Below are 23,863 nucleotides of genomic sequence, written 5' to 3'. Positions count from 1 at the left end.
GCAGGGGACAGTCAGGGGAAAGTCCCTTTATATGGATAGTTTTAGAACTAAACATGCTGTTTTGAGAAATTTCCCTAGAGGAAAGTCAAGGGCAACAGATGCAAAAAGTTTTTTATTTCAATTCAGCTTCTTGTGGAGCTTGAGATGGGAAATGCTGGCCAGAAGCAGAAACACCAACATTTCCTTCTACAGTGGGCTGGGAAGGAGGGTATCAGGCCCATCTCCCTGCTTTCTGCTCTAGATTAACTTGGTTTTGTTGCCACAGCACTGCCAGGGGTGGACACCCAGCACGATGGTCATCAGTGTTCCTGCTGCAACTGGAAACAACTGCTGTGCCATGGGCAGGAGTGCCTGGCACATGATGACCCCAGACAAGAGGTCCTGAAGCCTTCAGTGGAGATCTCAGGTGCTTTCAGCAGGTCCGTGTTGATCCCCACCACACTGGCCATGGGGCACTGCAGAGCGATGCCATTGCCTGCTGCATCCTGCTGGCACCTGGCCAGCCCAGACCTTTTGTCACGCTGAGCAGATGACCTGTGCGCAGGAGTTAACCTCAAAACACCGTTCCCAGTTAACCTAGATTGGCTCTGGGCAAGGCTGGGCCCTCTAGAGAAAACCACGTGTGGGCTTGTCTCCTGCTGGCCTCTTTGCTGGCCCGCTTCCATCGCATGATTCACGTCAGTTCCAGTGCCAACGCCTGAGAAGGAACCTGTGTCATTGCATCGTCCCTGGGATATTTACTGCTTGGGCACTGATCAAGGTTCAGGCTGGCAGGAGCTCGCACTGCAGGCAGAAACTGGCGTCCCCAGCCTGGCAGGAGCTGTAGCTGGGTCAGGGTGGGCAGCTGACCAGGCTCCTCCAGCATCACAGTGCTGTGGGGATGGATGGTGAGAGGCAGCTGTGCAGTGCCATGGCTTGGCGTGGCAGCTCTCTGGCTGCCTAGGGAGGGCCCAGCCATTCTCGCTGCCCTCCAGGCTCCTGCCAGGCTCCTGCCAGGCTCCACCCTGACGGTGCCCCAGCATTCACCCTGACTGCTTTGCTGCCCCAGCTCCACAGCAGGAACATCCGAGAGGGCAGGGCCCACACATGAAAGAGAAATGTCTTCACCCACCCCATGCCAGGAATATCTGCCTGCAGGCCATGTGCACTCATGGGCATGGCACGTTTTCCCTCGGCTGATTGTCTAAAGGGTCCCCAAATGCGTATTCAGCTCAGCCCCTTCCTCTCTGGGGCTGACCTGCAGCTCCCATGCTGCAGCAGTACCAGGCAGGGATCAAACTCCTGTCCCCATTCCCGGGTTCAGAGGGTATCCAGGGAGGTGGGGAAGGTGCCGCACGGCACATTCAGGAGCCACCTGTGCAGTAAATCAGTGACAAAGCCACAGGTCCTCATGTGACGGCAGTCTGTGGCCTCTCCCCATGGACGGCAGGCAGGAACGGGCACTGATGTGGCTCTCGAGTGCCACGAACCCCGGCGGCGCTGCGGGACGTGCTCAGGGGTGGCCGGCAGCAGGGCAGGAAGGGGGCAGCTCCTGTTCCCTGGGGGTCGTGCTCACCCCACGCTCCTGGTGCTGTGGGGCTGGGGCCTCAGCCCTGGCACACACACCTGAGCCTCTTCTTCTCTCACTGCTTGTTTAGCAATGCCCCACATTTGGGACCAGCTCTTCCCTGACCACCTCTCATCACCTGTGCGGATGTGATGGGAATTTACATGGCCCCTTGGTGGTCTCCTGGGGTACACCCATCCCTCCAGCCACATCCAGGGCCGGAAAATAAATGTATTTTTGTAACAGTGAAAGACAGAGGGAGCACCAAAAAGCCCCAGTTCCTATGGCAACCAGGAACAAACTCTTTGGAGACAGTGCCCTTTCTGCCAATCTCCAGCGCAGACCCTGGTGACACAGGGGCCAGCATGGCCTCTTGAAGAGCCCCATGACAACTAAAGCAGGGTCCCTCAGCTGCGGAGTCCATCCTTTCCTGGTTTCTCTACCTGCTGCCTTTGCTATACTGTCCTGCTCTGCAAACAACAGAGCCAAGAGGGATTTCTGCAGTTTCACAGCTGGGGGAGCAGGACAGGGACCTGCCCTCGTTCAGCCCAGCCTGCACCCCACCAGCTCTTTGCTGCAGGTAAGAGCTTCTCACTGGCAGTCCCACCTTGGACTGGGAGAGCCTCTGCCCCATCCTGTGCTTCTCCGAGCTACGATGGAGGGTGGTGGCACCCTGTGCACCCCGTCACACAGCGGTAGGGTATTCCCACGTGGAGATCTCACTGGGAGTCAGTGACTTGTGGGAGAAAGCAGCCGGTGCTGCACTGCCTCACGCCTTCATGGGGCAACCCAGCACGGGGCTGCACAGGAGCTTATCACCCATCCCTGCAGCAGGGAGGGACTCTCTGCTCCGAGGCAGCTCATGGCACTGCATGGCACAGAGTCCTCCATGCGCACAGCTGCAGAGAACCCTGGAAGAGGTTACCCAGGGAAGCTGTGGAGGCACCATGTGGGCACGATCCTGAGCAACCTCCTCCAGCCTCAACCTCTGGGCAGGTGTCTCCCTGGGCCACAGAGTGCCCCGGGCCAGCCGGGGCTGGGGAGGAGCCGCCCGGCCCCGCAGCCCCGGGGGCGCCTCAGGTGCCTCCCCTCACCTCGGCGGCCGTGACGTCACGGCTGGTGCGGCGCAGGCACTCCTGACCCCGAGTAACCCTGCAGAGCCGCCGCTCCTGATTGGCTGCGGCGCGAACAAGGTGGCGCACGCGGCCAATCAGAACACAGCTACCACCCGCCCGGGTGTGGCAGCGACAGACGGTCTCTGATTGGCTACCGGGCCTCTCCTGAGGGTTTATTGGTGAACGCCTGGCGCTGATTGGCTGCTTCGGTCTCTGCTGGACGCTCATTGGTTCCTTGCTGGGTGTGGCGGTGGTGGCGGGGGCAGTGCGGCGTGAGGGAGGCCCCGGCCCCGGCCCCGGCCCTGGCCCTGGCCCTGGCCCTTCATCTCTGTGTGGGGCGGGGTCCCCGGTGGGGCAGAGCCTTCCCTTGGCTCACCCCAGCAGTGCACGCTCTGTTGGAGGCCAGCCCTGACACCCACATCCCACCTTAAGGAGGCAGAGCCTGTCCCTGCCACCTTCCTTGTGATCGTTGAAAGGAATGAGAGAGAGGTGTCTTGACAAACAAGCTGTGGGCTTGCTGGTAGATAAAGCTAGATACTGAGAGGTGAGAGAAGCAGTGGGAGGAACCGTAAATTCGATAGGAATTCCACTAATTGATATTGACTGTGGCGTGCTCAAGGCCGTGCTAAATTCCCGGACATAGAAAAAAGGACAGAGACACAAAGAAAAAGAAGGGGTGGGGGAGGGATGCACATTAGAAGAGGGTCTGTATTAGATGATTTGGGAAATCTGTACCTCTCAAATACCTCAGCCAATGCGGAAAGAGAGAGGGAAATGTGGCCGGGAAATTAGGAGAGAAAGGAGTCTGTGTCCTCTAGCAATTTGAGAGACCCCCTGGGAAATGCCCCATGGCCTCTCCCTTTATTTGAATAAAGTTACAGAACTCCTCTGTCTCCTAAACCCCTGACATCATCATCTTCTGGGAATGGCCACTGATGGCCATCAGGGGCCTGGGCCAGAATTTAAGCATCAGTTCCCAGGCTTTCTTGCTCCAGTCTGTGATCTTGGGACAAGCCCCAGAGCCTGAAAAAAACCCAAAGCACTACAGGTGGAAAATGATTCCTGGGTGCAGGCTGAGAGCTTTGAACAATGTCTGGGGTTCCTTAGGAGAAGAGTGGAAGGGAGGGACTCCATCCGTGCAGCAGATCACGGAGCAGGGCACGAAGCACATGGGCAGGGAGAGGCACCGGGCAAGGTCAGGGGAGATGGGTGTGAGGCATTGCTCATGTTCTTTCCCACCTTGTGCTTGAATCTCCCTTTGTGGCACCACAACAGTCCTTTCCTGCTCCATCACACGCACGGGGGGTTCCTGAGGAGCTCTGTCTGAGGCACCAACCTAACTGCTGATCCTGTGTCACCATAAGGGCTTCTGGAGCTTTTAATGCCACCAGCAGCACCAGCTCAGAAAGGATTCCTGAGACACTCAGCTGGTGACCTCAGTCTTTGGAGAGCACTTACTGCCAAAATCACTCTGACCCTTAACCACAGCCTACTGCTAAGCCACGTGCCATGGATCCCCTGCTAGGCAGCAACTCCACCTGTGAGTTCCCAAACCCTTCTGTGGAGACATTTCTCCATGTGAAGATCCTGCCATTTTTCTCTCCATTCATGTACTAATGTGCTCTGAAATGCTCCTCTCCTGGCATCCTCATGTGAGGGACCTCCTTGAACTTCTTCACTGTGCAGAAAGAGCACAGCCTGGGAAGCCCCTGAGTGCCTCAGCAGGGACAACAATGTGAGGGATTCATCTCACTTCTCCTTGCAGCTTCTTTTCATGAGTGGTCCTGTTGTACTCCGTTGTTTGTTGACTTCAAACTCTTTGGCAGGCAACCACCTTTTGTCTACTCACAAAAGCCCTTGGAAGTTAGTTGTTATGCCTTTAGCTAGTTGTTCCTCAAAAAAAATTTTGGCTTGCCTGACCGTGGTTTCACATTTCACTTGCCCAGGTTTACCCTCCCCGGTGTTTGGACATGGTTATGGCTTATTCAAAGATATCACTTTACTTCCAACAGGCTCCCACGCTTGCTTTTCACAAACATTTGCTATAACACCTGCTCGAACCTCTGTGGACAGACACACACTTGCTCTCTGCCTCCAACATCATATTTACATAACATCCAATGTGTTATAAAGGCAAGAGATAAAGCTGGTAGAGAATAGCCAAAGGAGGGCTGTGAAGGTGGTGAAAGGTCTGGAGGGGCCACACGAGGAGGGGCTGAGGGCACTTGGTCTGTTCAGCCTGATGGAGCCTGAGGTCAGACCCTGCTGGGGGCTGCAGCTCCTCATGGGGGACAGCTCCGATTTCTGCTCTCTGTGGCAGGGACAGGACCCAGTGTAACAGCTGGAACTGGGCCAGGGCAGGGTCAGGCTGGAGGGCAGGGAAAGGTTCTTCCCCCAGAGGGTGCTGGGCACTGCCCAGGCTCCCCAGGGAATGAATGGGCACAGCCCCGAGGCTGCCAGAGCTCCAGGAGCGTTTGGACAAAGCTCTCAGGCACAGAGTGGGATTGTTGGGGTGTCCTGTGTAGGCACAGAGGTTGGACTCAAAGGCCACTTCCAGCTCAGGAACTCCTCTGGTTGCTAATTTTAATTCTTTAATTTCCTCCTTTTTTTTTTTTTTTAGTTTCTTAATTTTAAAAGTGTCCCTCTTTTTGCACATAATTATTGTTGCAGGTTTTCTGCTGCTGGTTTTCCTGTCCTAGAGATCTTTGTGGTCATCAGAAGAACATTTTTGGCCTAGGTTTGTTGTCCTGCAGGTAAAGTCCTGTTAACATGTACACTGAGGCTGGAATGAAGGAAGTGTCTGTGGGACTGGCTGGGTTTGAAAGTACCAGAAGGAACTCTAAAGGGGAAAATTATGAGCGTGGCTTGCACGGGGCACAGTCAACACCAGGAAAATGCTGAGCAATCTGTTGTTTGCATCAGCCCAGATGGCTGCACTCTGATGAGGGCTGGGGTGTAGGTGACACCAGCAGGAGACCTCTGCTTTGATAGCAGAAGAATGGCAACAAGATACAGGCACATCCCTCACATCATCCTCCTCCCCTGACACCGTGATAGCACCTGTAAAGGCACCCACAGCAGGGAAACCCAGACAGAGGCAAAAATCCAGCCTGAGGCTCTTGGAAGGTGGATCAGAGGCTCCATGAAAATGGTCAGTTCCTACAGGGTCTAAAGGAGCTGTTGGCAGCGCTTGCTGTAGCCAGTAAAGAGGAGCCCTGAGCCACAGTAAGGACCCACCTACCACCACCCCTCACACCAGTGCTGCACTGGTCACCTGGTCAGACCCTGTGCAGGTGAGTGTGAGTGAAACTGGGAGACGAGCAGTGTGAGTGATTCAGGCAGTTCATTTTAATAAAAATCCCCTTCTCCAAGGAATCTACACCATATGATGTGCCTGGCCCAATGGGAGCACAAGCCCTGGCATGCACCCCATTGGTATGGCCTTGGAGGGCTTTCCTGGTCCACAGCCCGGTTTTGGGGGGCTGAGGTGCCCGTGGTACCTGTGTGCATTCAGCCTCTGCCACACACCTGTGCCTTGGCTGGGGCTGTTCCTGGAACTGTGATCCATTTCCCAGTGCAGTTGCCTGTGGGCTGAGGAGTTGCAGATGTGCTGGCCAGGCTTGCGATGCTGCTTCCAGCAGCTGCTGGGAACACATTCTTGGAGAGTAAGGTTGGATTCCACAAAGGCAGAGCCCCTGTGAAATCCTAGAGAGCTGCAGAGAGCTGCCAGAGCAGCTGCGAGCTGGGTATGGTATGCAGAGAGTGATGGCTGGTGCTGTGCGCTCCTCAAACCTGCCCAGACTCAAGGAGGTCCAGGGAGAGGGGGTCTCCTGAGGGCAGCCCGGGCCGTGGTTCTGTGCTGCGGTTCCTCTCTGGAGGGCAGCACTGCTTCTGTGCCCTGGAGCCAGGGAGGGCTCTCCTCATTCTGGCTCCAACACTGCAGGAGGAGAATAACAGGATCAGTGCTGGTGATCACCCTGACCCTGCTGAAACCCTACAGATCCGTGGCTGGACAGGCTTCACCCAGGAGAAGATCCCTGTGGTGTCAGCCCAGCGCAGGGAACTCTGGCTGCCTGGGAAAGGGGCAGCTCAGGGGATGCCGCTACCCCAGCAGAGATGGGGCGTGTGCTCACAGCAAGGTGCAGGTGTGGGCGTGAGGGCTTGTGGCCATGCCACCTGCAGGGAAAGACATCACCCACAGACTCGGAGATCCCCTGCACCGTGGGTCGTGTTGTTGTCCTTTAGTTGTCCTTCCCTGCCACCCCATCCCGACTGCATTCCTGCAGCCTGACTCAGGGTTTGCAGATACTGCCTACGCCTGCCCAGCCACCTGGGAGGGCTCAGCCCCTCCTCCTGGCAGAGCAGGTTGGCAGAACTCGGTCAGTCAAGGTCAGAAAGGTGTTTGGAATAGGGAAAAGGGGAGGAAGGAGTGTGGGTACCATCATGGAAGATTTGGAGCTACAGTAGATGCATCTTGCAGGGCTCCTTGCTCCTGTGGGAGGAGACCTGCTCCCTCTGCAGCGACCCATCAGCATGATCCTGTCAGGATATCCCAGGCTCAGCACCCCTCCAAAGCAGACTCCACGGAAACCGCAGGAACACTGAGTGATGGCACCAGCAGTTAATGCTCCTTGTCACTTCTCAGTCACTGAGTGGGAAAAGACCAGTGGGATTAGAAGGGTCCTTCCATCTTTCAGGCTGAGGTTAGAAAACCTCAGCATCTGCAAATACTGGACGAGAAGAAGAGTGAGAAAATGGTGATAGGGAAAAGAGAAAAGTCATTTCAGCAAATCAGTCCATTTCAACAAAGCTTGGAGGAAGAGATGCCCAAAGATGGGTCCCAAACCTGAACATGGATGAGGTACCAGAGGTGTCTCTGCCAGTGGCAGAGGAGATGAGGTGGGAAGAGAGACACTGTAGGCTAAAAACCACGTGGGACAGCAGAAATTGCAGACCTTTCCTCAAGTTCCAGGGACTGTTTGTGTCTGAAACTCTACCTGAAAGCAGGTATTGTCCCCAGTGAACTGGTGACCTCCTAACTGGGGCCATGGCATTGATTGAATTAGGCTGGTGAAGATCGGAGCAGGAGTGCAGGAGGAGCAATGACTTCCTTCCAAGCACGTACCAAAACTCAGGGCCAGACCTTGTTGACGGGATTTCTATTTTAAATGGAACTGACTCAGTCTCTCACTCTTCTTGCTGGTCTCTGTCACCCTCACAGCCACCCCCACCCTGAGGTGTTTGCACAAGGGGCATGGCTGGGCCTTCAGGCTGAGACATAGGACAGGGCTGCCACGTCAGGTCTCCTCTGCATGGGGTTCTCTCAACTGGCAGTGACAAAACAGTTTTGGGGCAGGTTTTGGGTGCATCAGCAGTTATTATTGCGGGATCTTTCACCTCCAAACATTGCTCTCTTCACCTTCCACAAGACTCAGGCAGAGCTACTGCTTTTTAGCTGTTCATTCTCATTCTGGGTGTCTTTTTTGACTGCAATCTGTCAAAGCGTTGGGAAAGGAGGAAGACATGGGGTATCTGCTGGCATCACCTCGCGCTACAGCAGTGGGCTGGCACTCTGGGCTGGCAGCAGCGTCCTTGCACCGCCTGGCAGCACTGCCACCTGCCTGGCACCTGACACGGCGCTAACTGAAATACCTGCCTGTGGTGTCTTATCTGCCAGCCTGCTGCACACTGGGAGTGGGGAGATGGCCCAGATATTCCATTTCATGGGTTTCCTGTGTCCACAGCCACGAGTTCGCCAGAGCGCAGGCACACAGGGCAGGAGCACCCTGGCTGTGCCCCACTGGCTCTGCTCAGCACTGGCCCTCTGCTCTCCCAGCCCTTCTTTGGGGCTCACTCAGCACCCCACAGACAATGGGATGGCAGGTCCTGAGGTGCTGGAAATCCTCCAGAGCTTTGTCGCGTGATGCTCATGGAGTATTGCCACTTGGATCCTACCCTGCCGCTGCCCCCTCTGGCCTTGCTCCCTGCTGGCAGCCCCAGGATTGCTCCTACAGAGAGAGAGCAGAGAAATTTTTTAGTATTCTGAGCATCCCAGACAGGAGAAAGAGAGACCTGCCAGACTGGGCAGGACATGGTCCCCTGCATGACCACGATTAGGAGTTAAGACAGCCTGGTAGGACCAAGGGACCATCTGCCCCGAATACAAATAGTCCCCAGGAGTGTGCTGGGGTTGCAGCCAGCCCTGGACCCCTGCTCCATTACACAATCAGAGAATCATGGAATATCCTGTGTTGGAAGGGACCCACAGGGATCATCGAGTCCAACCCCTGGCCCTGCACAGACACCCCAACCATCCCACCCTGTGCACCCCTGGGAGTGGTGTCCAAACACTCCTGGAGCTCTGGCAGCCTCGGGGCTGTGCCCATTAATTCCCTGGGGAGCCTGGGCAGTGCCCAGCACCCTCTGGGGGAAGAACCTTTCCTGGTATCCAGCCTAACCCTCCCCTGGCACACCTTCATGCCATTCCCTCAGGTCCTATCACTAGTTAGGTCCTATCACAGAAGAGGATGTGGGGCCCGGGGCTGGCTTTGTTCCCAGGTGCTTCATCTGACTCTGTGGAGCGGGCAGGAAAGGTCCCAGTGTGATGGTCAGGACATGTGGGCAGCGGCCCATGCCCATGGCTGCGCTGTCAGGGACAGGGACAGAGGGGTGAGGCGGCTTCCTTGGAGCTCAATAGCTTCTCCCAGGGAAGAAGAGCCCAAATCCTGGCAGGCATTGGACATCTGCCAGCCAAGTGAACTGTCTCACCAGCTCCTCAGCAATTGCCCAAAGCTGTGAATAGCAGAGAGACATCCCCCACCTACAGTCACGAGTGCTATTAGCACCAAGCTGCAGTTGCTGCCTTGCCTCACATCACCCATGGTGCTGCCACACCTGAGAGATACCAGCAGGATGTCGTCACCTCGTGACTCAGGGCCGCTGGCTTTGGCTCTAAGCTGGAGCCTCTCACCTGAACCTAGAGGAGAATATATTGCCAGCTGCTGGCCCTGCCTGACTGTGGCACTGAGGAGTTCCAGGCCTCTGCGGGTCGCTGGCTGAAGGCCGTGTGGGTCAGAGGGTCAGTGCTGAGCAATTCGCTGCGTAGGACAGAGTCACTGGAGACTGGGGAAGACTGCACAGGGAGCCTGGAGATTTCTCCATCCTCTCCCTCCTGCTCTTCTGCTGCCACAGCCGTAGCTGTGTCCTGCAGGTGGCAGGGCTTGGAGCCTGGGATGGGTGGTGGATGGTGCTAGCAGCCTCAGGAATCCCACTTGCACCTCTGTGCTTGTGACTGGCCTTGCTGATACTGCGGGTGTTGAGGTAGAGCAGTTCTGACACAGGTGAGCACATCCTGCCCACCCGTGGACGCATCCTCGTGGCTGCAAAGTGGGTATCCCAAGGTGCAGAGAGTCTGCAAGGTAATAATCTTGGTAGGGAGGTTTTTCCTTTCCTGCATCACCCTTCAACATCCCAGGCAGCACTGTGGGAAACAGGACTTCTAAGGTAAAGGCTTGGGAGATTCCTGTTCTGTCCTCTGCCCTTCCCTGAGCCTGCTCTGTAGGTATCCTCAGAGCACACGATGCTGATGGGGTGCAGCTCTGCACCCTTGGGGGCTCCTGCCCCCCAGTCCACGCAGCATCAGCACAGCGCCAGCACTGCAGTGCCCTGCAGTGGGCACAGGTACCAAATTTACAGGGCAGAGCACGGATGGATGCCTGTCTCCTCCCACGACCTCCTACCTCCAAGGACCCTGGCATATCCTTTTTCCCCACTTGTGCACAGCAGTGGGGATGGGACCTGCTCCGTGGGACACCCCTGGTCCCTGGGCCCTCAGTATGGCCCTGGCTGTATGTGGCTTCAGCAAAGGCTTCTCTGGCTCCAGAGCAAGGGTCCAGTGGAACTGCAGTCTGTATGGCAGGGCAGGGGCACAGCCCACCCCAGGTGCATAGACAGGCTGTGGGCAGTGAGAGCTGCCCTGGGGACACAGCCATGCCCTGTGACCAGGACATCTCCAGGAGGAAAGACAGGTTTTGGGGGGCCAAGATGTGTGATGGTGACCTTAGTGGGGACAGTATGGAAACCCCCAGCCTGGCTGGGGCGTGGAGAAGGGAGTGCAGTGGCAGGGGCGTGGGCACAGGATTCCCAGCTCTCATTTGCATGTGTGCAAAGCAGGGAATTTTCCATCCGCAAGCAGCTGAAATTTCTGCACGGTGACCTTTGTCCCCAGCTGGGCTGGGGAGCCCACGGCAGCTGACAAACGTCACTGCGGTGCCCTGCTCCCCCTGGTGCAGTGGGACAGCCTGAGCTGCGGGCAGCCAGGGGACAGCGTCCTGCCCCCGCACCCTCGCACTGCCAGCTCGGTGCTAAACCAGCAGGACCCCCCAGAGCTCCCCCAGGGAGGGCAGGGACTCTGGTCCCAGCCACTGCTGGGCATCAGAGCCTCCAGTCCCCCCTGCCCCAGCCCCTGGTGCTGACCCAGCCCCACAGGAGGGGCTGAGCTGTGGCACAGGCTCTGTGGAGTCTGCTGGCAGATGATGGACAGACACATTTCTGGGGTCACTCAGCACATCACAGCATCAGACTCTGGCCGCTGTGGTCAGGTGCTGCCCGTGGGTGCAGGATGGGCGGTATCTGGTCAGGATGGAGTGGGTGAACTGTCTGTTTGAGGGCAAGAAGTGGGGCAGCCGGAAGAGGCCACTCAGGAGACAAAGAATATGGGTTGGAGGTCTCTCAATAGAACCCCTGCAGCTGGGAGACCTGTGCTCACCACCCCCAAGGGTCTGACAGCCCGTGCAGGCAGGGCTGACGGCACACACGGAGCTCTGGATGTACCGCAGCCTCTCCCAAAGCTCCCAGCCCGCCTGGCTCTGCGCTGGGCACAGACCCCACAGGAGGGGGTGGCACTGGTCCACCCGCTGCCAGCCTTGAAGCCCCGCAGCCTTTGGGGTGTGTCCGTGGCCCTGAGAAGCACACAAAGCACAGACTGCCCACGCAGCACCTCCCTCCTCGCAGCGTTCTGAGGAAGCACAAACACAAACGGCAGTATTCCTGGGAAGCACAAATCACCTTGACTTTTGCTCAGAGCCCTGGAACACCTGGGGCAGAGCATGGCTGGGCACCAGCTCTGTGCCTGGCTCAGGGCTCCACAGCTCTGTGTGCAGGTTGCTTTCCACAGGTGCCTTGGCCAGCAGCCACAGGTCACCCAGTCTGCCACCCCCAGCTGAATGGCAGCCCCAGCACGAGTCACCCAGCACAGACTCTCTGCTCTCAGAGCTCCCCCAGACCCCTCCCGTGTTTCTCTGGAGCCTCAGTGTGCACTATGGCCAGCTGGGCTTGGACCCCCATGGCTGCAGGAGGTGCTGGGGTTCACTGAGAGCAGCCAGGGATGCCAAAGCACCCTGAGAGTGGTGCTAGAAACAGAGGGAGTGTATCACCTTCACCAGGGTGGCTCCAGGGCTTAGGGGAGCTGCTGCTGCACCCCCGTGCAGCTGTGAGCCAAACCCAAGCTCCACAAAGTGCTGGAGCCCCTGGGCACAGTGTGTGATGGCCAGAGGGGGGGGGGGGGGGGACACAGCAGCAAGGGAACATGAGGTTTACCCACAGCAGGATGAAGGATTTTTTGCTAGAGCCAGAGGGACTGAATTGAGACAAATGGAGAAACCAAATACTCATCCCAGAGGAAAGGTAGTGGACTTGAGGATGGTTTGTTTTCTACACTTAACTTAGGAGAGCTTTTGCTCCAAGTCCCATTTTTGCTTTTGTGACTTTTCCCTGGCATTTACAGGGAACTTGGAGGTAAATCACCAAGGGGGATCCACCAAAGGGGAGAGCTCAGGGCCTGTCCCAATGGCCTTTTGCTGTTTCCAGACCATTGCTTGTTTAATTCCACAGGAAAATACTGCCTGTGCTCTAAGCTGACCTTGCTGTGGGTTCTCAGTTCCTCTTGGAGCCCTACGTGACCACCCCAACGAGCCAAAAGAGCAGCCCCTGCTCACAGAGCTGGGAACGCTCCCCTGCACACGTGTGATACCGACCCACGGAGTGCCTGGATGTCCCTGGGTTGTTCCCTGGAGGCAGCCCTGGCAACTCACCTCCTGCTGTGGCTCAAGGACAATCCCACTGTGCTTTTGGTTCTACCGCTGTGGAATGGGTTTGAGTGTTCCTGTCGTGCCTTACACCCGTGGCTCCTGGGGAACCTGCTCATGGGAGCAGAGCTGGGATCCCACAGGAGACCACGGAGGCCACGGGCTGCGAGTTCACTCCAGCAGTGCTGGCAGCAGTGAGCTCAGTGCACTGGGGCATGGTCGGATGGGAGCAGCTTTTCATTACCTCCAGGGAGCAGGGCAGGAGAAACTGCAGCTCCAGAGCCTGTCCTGGCTCCTGGTTTGGCACCGTGGTGTGCAGGTCAAACACTGAGGATGCTTCACTCCCCAAAGCCCCAACTTCCATTGCACACCGTCCCCGCAGAGAGCAATGACAGAGCCTGGGACTGGAGTGGACGAGTTCCTCTGAGTCCATCCTTGCCTCTGCAGGAAGCCCCTGTGGTCTCCTCTCATGTTCCATCGCCACCGCCCGGAGGAGCCCGGCAGGGTGCGAGATCGGTGCCACGGGGACGCTGAGGGGAACCCCCAGGCTGAGTGGGGCAGGCTCAGCTTTGTGCACCTCTAACACGGGGGCTGGCACAGACACTGGGCTGGCCTCAGCCCCCTGTGGGAGGGCTAGAAAATCACTGGAGAGTATTGTCCCTCGGGACGAGGGGGGACAGCAGCCCTGGGGATCTCCTCGGTGGTGCTGCCCTCCAGCAGCAGCCGTCTGAGCGCTGGGTTACCTGCACCAGCCGTCTGTGTTTACCGTGTCCCCTCCCTGCCCTGTCCCTCCTTTCCCGGGCAAACAGGCGTGTACCAGCCTGGTTATTGCTTTGTTCCCGCAGCCGGACTGTTTGGTGGAAACAAAAGGGAACTTTTCCTCCTCCCACGGGGTATTTGGGCCTCACGTGCCCTGACTCTCTCCAGCAGGAGAGGTGCCATGGGGTGAGGGGCTCACGCAGTAGCAGGGGGTGGAGAGGGTCTCGAGCAGTGCCCCCCGCCACCTCTGCAAGGCTACCGGGACAGGTCTGCTGTGTGCCGTCAGAGACAGCTCGTGGCAGCCCTGGCAGCTCACCAAAGCTCTCCAGAAGGCCAGCTGAAGCCTCACAGGGTTCTGACATGGATTCTGATCTAAGAAAAAAAGACGTTTTCGTTAACAGAGCAGGGGTGAAAGGGTCTGAGCCCTGCAGGGCTCTGGGGAGCTGAGCTATGCTGGGCCTGCTCTCGCTGTCAGGGTCTGATAAGGGACGTGCTTCTGCCAAGAGCAGAGGAGCTGGACGGCTCTGACATCCCCAGAGCTCGGTGTGAGGGTGCTCTGTATGATGGCCGTGCAAAGAGGAGCCTGAGGTCATGGACAAGAGCCTCAGTGCCAGGGTGTCGGGGTGCTGCACGCCATGGGGGACAGGGTGGCTTGTCCCTGCCACCCTGCTGCCCTCCCAGCCTAAGGCAAACAGTTCAGCATCACTGGCAAAGGCACCTCCTGGCAAAGATGCTCCTCCTCCTGCACACAGACAGCCCCATGTGCCTTCAGGTGACCCACCCCACTGTCCATCTCCACAGCCCACCCCACTGTCCATCCCCACAACCCATTCCACTGTCCATCCCCACAACCCACCCCACTGTCCATCCCCACAGCCCACCCCACTCTCCATCTCCACAGCCCACCCCACTCTCCATCCCCACAGCCCACCCCACTGTCCACCTCCACAGCCCACCCCACTGTCCATCCCTCCAGCCCACCCCACTGTCCATCTCAGCACAAGCATCACTCTTGCAGGCACTGCTGCCTTATTGCTGCCCAGACTTTCTCCATCTCAGCCACTCTTCTGTGCTTGGACTGGAACAAGTGGCATGGAGAAATTCACCTTCCCCCAAGAAATCCCCCAGTCAGTGAGCAGGGCAGAGGGACCAGGCACAGCTCACCCCACTGGGATCCTCCATGAGGGAGATGCTGGAGCAGGAGAGCACAGAGGCAAGGAGGGAGTCTGAGAAACTCATCAGAGAGATCGGGGGTCCCAGCTGTGCCCACCCCCTCCCCCTGGTGTTTTGGTGCTGGCACCCTCGCTATCCCCTCCAGACAGGGAGAAAGAGCCCACCAGTGGGATCACACGTGTCCCTGTTCCACCACCCCCAGCACCTGGGGAGCCGTGGGGGTACATGGACATGGGGGATGGGGTGAGCTATTGCCAGGTGGTTTTATATCTGCCCTTGGCTACAGCAGAGCTGCCCTGCCCCAGAGGAACAGCTTTAAAAACCTCGGAGTGGGGCAGACAGTTGGTGGGGTGCAGTGCAGGCTCAGGAACGCTCCTGACCTCGTGTCCCTGTTCTGTCAGAGTGTTTGGGATGTGTTCCTGAGGGGATGTACCTGTGGGCCACGGACTGGGGAATGGATGGAGGTAGTGTGTGATTTTTATGCAGGCTTGTCCAAAACACAGAGGGTTGAGTGAAATATCTGGAAGGGGGGATGTAGGAAGAAACCTCTCCTGGGTCACAGTGGAATACTTGGGCTCTGAGGAGGCACCTCCCAGGAGACATCTGCAAAACACACACTCATCTCCCTGGAAACAGCCTCACCCCGCTGTGAATTCGGGCTGGAGAAGATAAATGTGCCCTTCCCAAACAGTGTCCAGGGCTGCTGTCTGGCCCCCGGTTTGGTGACAGCCAGGGAGCCTCACTGGCTGGGAGCTTCTGGAAAGAGGGAGGGAAGGAAGAGGAGAATCTCGAAGAGGCAGCGATTCCGTGGGTTACAGAGCCAGCCCGAGGTCGCTCCTGTGCCACTGAAGTGTCACCTTGCCCCAGTGAACTCTGCTGTTGTCTTCAGGCAGCTCCATGACAACGCCTGGCCTTTGTGCAACGACCACGAAATGAAACTAAAAATAGCTGCGGCTCCTTGCAGAACACCTGGCTGCAGCACCTGCCACAGCTGCGCTCCAAGGGCTCCCTCCTCCGAGCTGATGTGGGCACTGAGGGAAGACCTCAGCCTGCTGCTCTCCTGCCCCAGGCCTTGCCTGGCCTCTGCTCATGCCTTGCTCAGCGGTCTGGGGCGTGTTGGAAGGACGCTGGAGGATGCTGTGGGATGCTGGGACGTCTTAGGTGGATGCTGGGGGATGTTAGGGTGTTGCTGGAGATTTTGGGGGAAAGGTGGGAGATGCTGGGGGATGTTGGAGGATGTCCAGGGGATGTTGGGGGCTGCCAAGCTGCCCATCCTGGCCCCTGGCACAGTGTGTTTTTTGCCCAAGCCTCGCCAAGGTGCAGTGTCATCACTCCCTGAGCCGAATATGGGGACTGATGCCACCCCCTCTCCTGCCTGACCTTTGCAGAGGGAGCTGGGGCCACCACTGGGGGTTTGCTGAGGAGCAAGTTCAAGTTATTCATCTTTCAGTGAACCTGACTTTGTGCTTGGCTGGCCAAGCTGCCCCTGCCCTGCCTCTCCTGGCACCCCCATGCCTGAGCACAGCACTGTGCCCCGTTCAAACTGGGCACAGTTCAGCTCTTTTGGGCATTTGTTCTCCACTAGGGAAGATCCGTGGCTCATTTTAGGTATGGGGCAGTGGACCAAGGCCGGAGCAGTCATGAACCTTGAGGTTGTCATGTGAACTTTTACAGATGCCCTGCAGTCCTTGCAGCCAGAGCACCTGAAGCACACAGGAGTCCTGTGAGATCCTTGGGCTGGCAGTGAGCTCAGGCTGAGCTGTCCTTCCTCTGTTGCAGTCAGGCTCGTCCAGCATCAGGCCAGGGATCCCTTGGAGGCAGCAGTGCCTCCCCCACGCGGGCCAGACCTCGAACATTGCCACCGTCTGCTCCCGTGGAGCCCAGCGAGAGCTAAAACCCTCCTCTTCTCATGGAAAGTTTCCAAATGATGCTCCAAAGTCCAAATGTTACTGAGAGTCAGGGAGCAGCACCTGGCTGCAGAAGCAGTGTGGGGAGGGAGAGCAGCTGGGCACAGCTGGGCATGGCCGGGGCTGCCGCGGTGCCTCCGAGCTCTGTGGCCGCGGCTGACCCACGCTGTCCCACACCGAGGGACGGCTCCAGTGCAGGGGTGGTGAAGGGCTTGTGCTTCACTGAGCCCATTGATCTGGGAGCAGACACTCACTCCTTCTGCCCCCGCCAGAGCTTCTGCCAGCCCAGCTGCAGTGGCCAAGCACCAAGTGCCAGCTGAGCACGATGTGACTGCAGTAGAGCAGGAGGCATCCCACCACCAAAGCACCTGTCAGCAACGTCCCACATCCCTCCACAAAAGCCCTGTCAGCGATGTCCTGCCATCTGGAGCCACCCACTCCCCTGGAAGGAGCACCCTCTGAGTCCCAGGACTCAGATTCCCTGCTCTGGCTTCAGTGGCATTGTCTGTCGCAGTTCCCAGGGACACAGCAGGAGGCCCCTGTCCCCCAGTGCTCTGGGATGCCAGCCCATTGTCCCTTCTGGCTCAGGCAGGGGCAGCAGTGCCAGACAGATGTGGCAGTGGGGTCCCAGGTGGGGAGGAGCTGGGGTTTGCTGGCTGCCAGGGTTGAGGTGTCCTGGCCCTTGCCACTGCCCTGGGCAGGACAGGGACACACTCCTGGAGCTCCCCTGGTGTGGGGCAGCTCTGCAGCTCCAGGCCTGGCAGACATCCACCCCCACAGGCTGTCTGCATGCCACGGGGCAAGTCCCCAGAGGGATCCCCTGGGCCCTTCAGTCCCACAGGCAGAGAAAAAAGGGGTGACAGTGCAGGGAGGGATAACAAGTAGGGGAGCAGGAGACTAGGACAGAGGAGAGGAGGTGGATATGGGGATAGGAGCGGGAGACGGAGAGATGATGGGTATGGGAGAGAGCTTATGGGTCTGGGGAGGAGTCACAGATACAGGGGTCAGGCACCCCAGTTCTGTTCAAACCGCTGTCCCGAGGGCGAGTCAGGAGGAAAAGCAGCAGCAAACCCTGGGAGAACCAGGCCAGCAGATCTGACCCCGCGCTGCCGCCAGAAGCATCACCTGGAGTCACTCATCCTTCCTCCTGCCAAGGGCAGCCCTGTCAGCCCCCCATCCCCAGGGGGGTGGTTTGGCCATTTGAGGGTGTCCTGAGCCCAGGCTGAGTGTGCAGGGGATGTGCCACATCGTGCCCAGTGCCGGCCCTCAGGCTCCTGAGTTCCGCCTGCTCCAGGGAGAGAGTGGAACACCTGCCATGGGAAAAGCTGAGCTCAGCAGGCCATGGCCAGTGCCAGGCTGTGGGCATCCCTCACCTGGCCTGGTCTCAGGGGCTGTTGGGGGATGCTTGAGGCTGTTGGGGAATATTGGCGAAACTTGGGGGATACTGGGGGATGCTGGGGGATGTCGAAGGGTGGTGGGGTATTCTGGGGGAAGGATGCTGAAGGGACGTTTGGGGATGTTGGAGGATTTTTTTGGGATGCTGGGGGGATATTGGGGAATGTTTGGGGATACTGGGGGATTTGCGAGGATGCTGGGGAGAGGTTTGAGGATGTTTGGGCAATGCTGAGGGATGTTGGGGGGGTGTTGGGGGATGTTGAGGGAAATGCTGGGGTGGGCGTTGGGGGATGTGGACCTGCCCAGTCTGGCCGCTGTCCCATCTTCCGGGCGGTGGGTGACCAGCAGAGGGCTCGGCTCCCCTCCCGCCACCGCTTTATCCTGCCCAGCGCTCCCCGAGCGCCCAGAGCCGCGGCCGGAGCCGGACCGAGCGGCTGCGCCCGCACACAGCTCCCGAGCAGCCCCGGGGGCTGCGCCGCCTCCGCCGCACGCGCTCCCGGAGGGTGCGGGGACCATCGCGGGGGCACAATGCCTTCGCCACCGCTTCTCCTGCTGCTGCTGCTGCTGCTGCTGCTGGCCCCGGGGGCCGCGGGGATGCGAGGCACCGGCAGCACTCCCCACGGCCAGGGTGCGGACAGGGGCAGGACGCTGCCCACGGCTGCCCGGGACATCCCGGAGGTGCAGGGGATGAGGGAGCGGCTGCGCCGGGGCACGGAGGAGGACTCCAAGTCGGTGCAGCAGTACGTGCCGGGAGTGCGCGTGGAGTTCCCGCGGCCCCTCAACTCCGCCAGCCTGCACCCCACCAGGGCCCTGCTGCCATCCAGCACGGACCCGTCGGAGCAGCAGCCGGGGGTCCCCACGGACAGGGACAGGTCAGAGCCCCGAGCCAACCTCACCACGGTGTCTGACAAGCGGCTGCAAATCCACAACCCCCTGTACCCGGTGACAGAGAGCTCCTACAGCGCCTACGCTGTCATGTTCCTGTCCCTCATCGTCTTCACGGTGGGGATCATCGGGAACCTGTCCGTGATGTGCATCGTGTGGCACAACTACTACATGAAGAGTGCCTGGAACTCCATCCTGGCCAGCCTGGCTTTCTGGGACTTCCTCATCCTCTTCTTCTGCCTGCCTGTAGTCATCTTCAACGAGATCACCAAGAAGAGGCTGCTGGGGGACATGTCCTGTCGCATCGTGCCCTTCATGGAGGTAAGGGGCTGCACAGGTCCCTGCAGGGATCAAGGACTCAACTCCTCTCTGCCCTCTTGCTCCGGGGCAGTGCCTGCTGCTGGTGGCCTGGTGGCCAGACACCCCACTGTGGGGCACAGCAAGGAGTCGAGGGACAGTCCCCATAGTGACCTTCCCTTGGTCCCAGGCCATTCCTCAGGCTCTGCAGCCACCACTGATGCTGCCAGGGCTGGGAAAAGCCCATTAGACCCTCCTCCAGCCCGCACAGGGACTTCCTCCATTTGTCTGTTCCTGTCCCAGCCTGATGCCCCAAAGCCTGGGGGCTCAGCCCTGCAGTGTGCTGGCCCAGAAACTGGCCACTGGGGGCTGCTGAGGATGGTCCAGGGGCAGGGGGCTGCAGGTGGACAGTGCTGGTCAGCACTGGAATGGGACCAGCCCAGGAATTAGGTGTGGAAACCTGAGATCTGTGTTTGTCCTCAAACCCCACGTGTGACAGGTTGGCCACACTCGGGGAGAGCCAGGCACCCACTGAGAAGGCCAGAGGGACTGTGGTGACAGGGGATGGTAGAACGAGCAAAAATGCCCCAGATGGCAGGATTTGGCCTGATGCTGCTCTGGTGCTGGAAACCAACCCTTGCTGTGCTCATCTCCCATCCTCAAGGGAACCTTGGGGTCCAGCTGTGCCCCTCCGTGCCCTGGTGGGACAGACAGACCAAGCCTGGCTGTTCTCTGGGGTCAGCACCCCATCTATCAAAGGGTGGAAGAGCTTAGAGACAGTGCCAGGTCGCTGAAGACCCTCTCAGGCTTGGTCAGACCAGACGGGGTTCAGAACCTGCCCCTCCCCCTGAGCACCCACCCCAGTGTTCAGGGGTCCCGGCTGCTGTGTGCCCTGCTGGCACCAGAACATCACCTGTGCGTGCCCCAGAACATCACCTGTGCGTGCCCCGGTGCCCCTGGGCAGGGTCTGCAGCTGTGCAGGGGTCCCTGGCTGCTCACGGGGTCCCCACCTGTGCACAGCCCTAGAAGCCCCAGCAATGCCACTGGGTCCTGTGGGTGCAGGGTGATGGACTGGGGTGTCCCACTGAGCACAGCCCCAAAGCAGCCCAGCCCAGCCCAGCACGGGGATGTGGTGTTTGCTGGGGGAGCCCTGCAGCCCCCCTGCTCCCCTGTGTCCCTGCCCAGCAGGCAAGAGCTGCTCCTTTCCACGGGTGTCCCACCCCATCCTCTCACTAAATGGAGAGTTTACCCCATCCCTGTCCTCCACCTCAGGCCTCCAACGCTGCATCTGGGTGGACTCAGAGAGGGGAAGGGAAGGGAAGGGAAGGGAAGGGAAGGGAAGGGAAGGGAAGGGAAGGGAAGGGAAGGGAAGGGAAGGGAAGGGAAGGGAAGGGAAGGGAAGGGAAGGGAAGGGAAGGGAAGGGAAGGGAAGGGAAGGGAAGGGAAGGGAAGGGAAGGGAAGGGAAGGGAAGGGAAGGGAAGGGAAGGGAAGGGAAGGGAAGGGAAGGGAAGGGAAGGGAAGGGAAGGGAAGGGAAGGGAAGGGAAGGGAAGGGAAGGGAAGGGAAGGGAAGGGAAGGGAAGGGAGATGTCCCCAAAACAGACCCTGTCTTGAGGAGGATCTGCTGCTCATGGGCTCCCTGTCCCCGTGAGAGAACCCTGAGGGTGGCACCACCAGGTGCAGGGATTCAGCAGCACCAGGGTGCCCTGGGACAGCTCGGTCCCAGAGGAGTCAGGAGGGAACAGGGCTGGTGGGATGTTGGTGCTGCAGAAGGACGAGCGTGCTACCCTTGCTCTGCCCCCCAGCACCCAGCCCTACACTGCCCTCCTAGCCCCCAAGGCATGGGCAGAGAGAGGCTCCAGGGCTTCACCTGGGACCCAGCTGCAGGGAGCCTGGCTGGGAGCCACAGCCAGGCCAGAGCCAAATCCCCAGCAGAGGGTCAGCGATGAGAGGGGAACCAAGGGTTCGTGTCTGGTGGGACTGTGAGTGGCTCGGGCCACTGGATGGATGCAGTGAGAAGCAGATCTATCCTCTGGAGCGGCTCAGTGCTCTGGCACAGAGCCAGATTTTGGGAGCAAAGCTGGTTACAGGGGCTGCTGGGGACCAGCTGCCACCAGCTACATCCCTGCCAGGGCACTGGAGATGGGTGTTCTGCAGGACCAAGGGTGCCCAGAGAGACACCCTGTGAAGGCTGTAGGGGGAGGAGGCAGCAGCACAGCAGTGCCGAGGGCTGCAGGTGCCAGCCAGGGAACAGGTCCAGTGTGCTGGGTGCTGGCTGTGGGGCAGAGCAGGGTGCTGGGTGCCCAGGCTGGCTCTGGGCTTTGGGCAGAGGAGCTGGGACATGCTGGGAGGTGGTGCTGGGTGCAGAATGCTGGTGCTGGGCCGGTGTCCTGATTCTGTGTCTGGGGCGATGCTGCTGGGCATAAGCGATGGTGCTGCTGAGGGCTGGCACCACTCTGGTCATCAGCTGCTGGAGAGACCAGCCCAGGGCCAAGGAAATGGCTGGGGGACCGGGGGGGCAGTGTTCCAGGCTGTTCCCCACGCACCACGTGGAGCCCTGGGAGGTTTCCTGAGAGCTGGGAAGGTCTTTCAGCACAGGGTGATGTTTGATGGCTTCGTGAGCCAGGAATGGCCACAGCACTGGGGGCACCAGCATGTGACTCTGCCATCATCTTGGCCAAGGGCTGTGGGACTTGGCTCCCAGCTCTGGGGCTGGGACTGGGAATGCTGACCAGTGCCTGGCCAGCCCTCCCAGAGCCACAGCGATTCCTGTCCCTCCTTTGGCCTCCTCCTTTGGCAAAGAGGATGTTTTTCTTGCTATTCTCAATGCAGCGGAAATTGCCCCAAGCTGATTTGGGACAAGAGCGCCTTCAACTCACTTGGCCTGTCCAGGCAGGCCTTGGGAACCCTGGGAAGGTGCTGGTGGGTGTGAGGGTCCCTGCTTCTCCTCTGCAAGAGCCATCCAGAATAGAGGAAGAGCCTGAAAGACAATCCTGCTGTTCCCACCTTGGCTGGATGGACAGACAGACATCCAGCTAAACTTCTCCCTTCCACAGAAAAGGGAGCTGGGCAGGGACTGAGGGTTGGGGGACATTTTTCAAAACCTTTCAGGAGTCACAGAAAAGTGGCTCAAAACCCTGGGATGCAGCCACAGGCTGTGACCTCCCTACAAGCTTTGAAGGAGAGGTTGTGGTCTTAGGTAGCCAGGGGTTTGCCCCAAGCCTGGTAGACCCCAGCCCCCTGTGATGTCCCTGCAGCAGGGCCCACCTGTTCTGCCTCCTCCCTCACCAGGTATCGTCACTGGGAGTTACCACCTTCAGCCTCTGTGCCCTGGGCATCGACAGGTTCCACGCAGCCACCAGCCCCCAGGCCAGCACGCGGCCCATCGAGCAGTGCCAGTCCATCATCGCCAAGCTGGCCGTCATCTGGGTGGGCTCCATGACGCTGTCGGTGCCAGAGATCCTGCTCTGGCAGCTGGCGCAGGACACGTCGCCCGTGTCCGGTGGGGTGACGGAGTTTTGCACCATGAAGCCCTCGTCCAACCTGCCCGAGTCCATCTACTCCCTGGTGCTCACCTACCAGAACGCTCGCATGTGGTGGTATTTCGGCTGCTACTTCTGCCTGCCCATCCTCTTCACCGTCAGCTGCCAGCTGGTGACGCGGCGCATCCGCGGCACCGAGAAGAAGAGCGAGTGCCGGGGCACCAAGCACGGCCAGTGCGAGAGCCACCTGAACTGCACCATCATCGCGCTGACCGTCATCTACGGGCTCTGCACCACCCCCGAGAACGTCTGCAACATCGTGGTGGCCTACATGTCCCCTGACATGTCTAAGCAGACCTTGGATCTGCTCAACCTCATCAACCAGTTCTTCCTGTTCTTCAAGTGCTCCGTGACGCCTGTCCTGCTCCTGTGCCTCTGTCGTCCCCTGGGCCAGGCCTTCATGGACTGCTGCTGCTGCTGCTGTGAGGGCTGCGGCCCCGACACCACCTCCAGCGAGGGCAGCGCTGACAGCAAGCTCAAAACCGAGATGTCCTCCTCCATCTTCTTCGACAAGCCCCGGGAGACTCCCCCACCCCTCCTGGCCCTGGGCACCCCATGCTAAGTGCCACTGGGGAGCTGTAGCGATCGTTTCACCACCTCCTCCCAAGACCAAACGTTGTTTTGCCATTAGTACTCATGTCTGGACATGGAGCAAGCAGAAGAGACAGATCAGGGGGCTGTGCCGTGGGCTTCAAACCCAGCACTGGGCAGGTGGGGCTTGAAATCCCAGTCCCCGTGGCTACACTGGTGACCCTCTTGCCTCTGCCCAAAGGTCAGTGAGGACAGCAGCACCCTCCTGTCCCAGCTGCCTGGCCGGGCTCCGTGGGGCTGCTGCTCTGGAGATGGTGTTGTGCCAGGAAGGTCTTACCTGAAACCACAGAGGCTGGCCGTGATGGCTCACAGAGGACACAGCAAACACAAACTGCCCTCCTCCTGCCCCCTCCCCTCCTGCCAGCCCCTCCCCAAGAGGAGAAGGTCCAACTGGCCATATCCCACAGGTTCAAGCCGTGCCCTGTATGAGCTCAATAAACCAGTAACCTAGAGCACGTCGTGCTTGCAGCCACTGGCACTGCTGGGCTGAGCCCTGGGAGCTCCTTGGATGGCTCTTCCCTAGACCTGGGGGGCTCTGGGGTGGGCATGGGCAGCTGGGGGGCAGGAGG

General features: G+C 59.1%; 1 protein-coding gene across 1 annotated transcript; it reads left to right on the top strand.

Annotated features, from left to right (window-relative positions):
- Positions 1 to 18,508: 18,508 nt before the first annotated feature.
- Positions 18,509 to 23,265, top strand: GPR37L1 (G protein-coupled receptor 37 like 1; the record flags this gene model as incomplete). The annotated part of the gene is made up of 2 exons (XM_082295971.1): positions 18,509 to 19,186; positions 22,453 to 23,265. 2 exons carry the CDS (start codon positions 18,509 to 18,511, stop codon positions 23,263 to 23,265), a joined length of 1,491 nt encoding a protein of 496 aa, XP_082152097.1.
- Positions 23,266 to 23,863: the final 598 nt, after the last annotated feature.

Source organism: Coloeus monedula (genome assembly GCF_965178545.1).
Source record: "Coloeus monedula genome assembly, chromosome: 23".
NCBI classification, from domain to species: Eukaryota; Metazoa; Chordata; class Aves; order Passeriformes; family Corvidae; genus Coloeus; species Coloeus monedula.
This window is presented reverse-complemented; position numbering and strand designations above follow the sequence as displayed.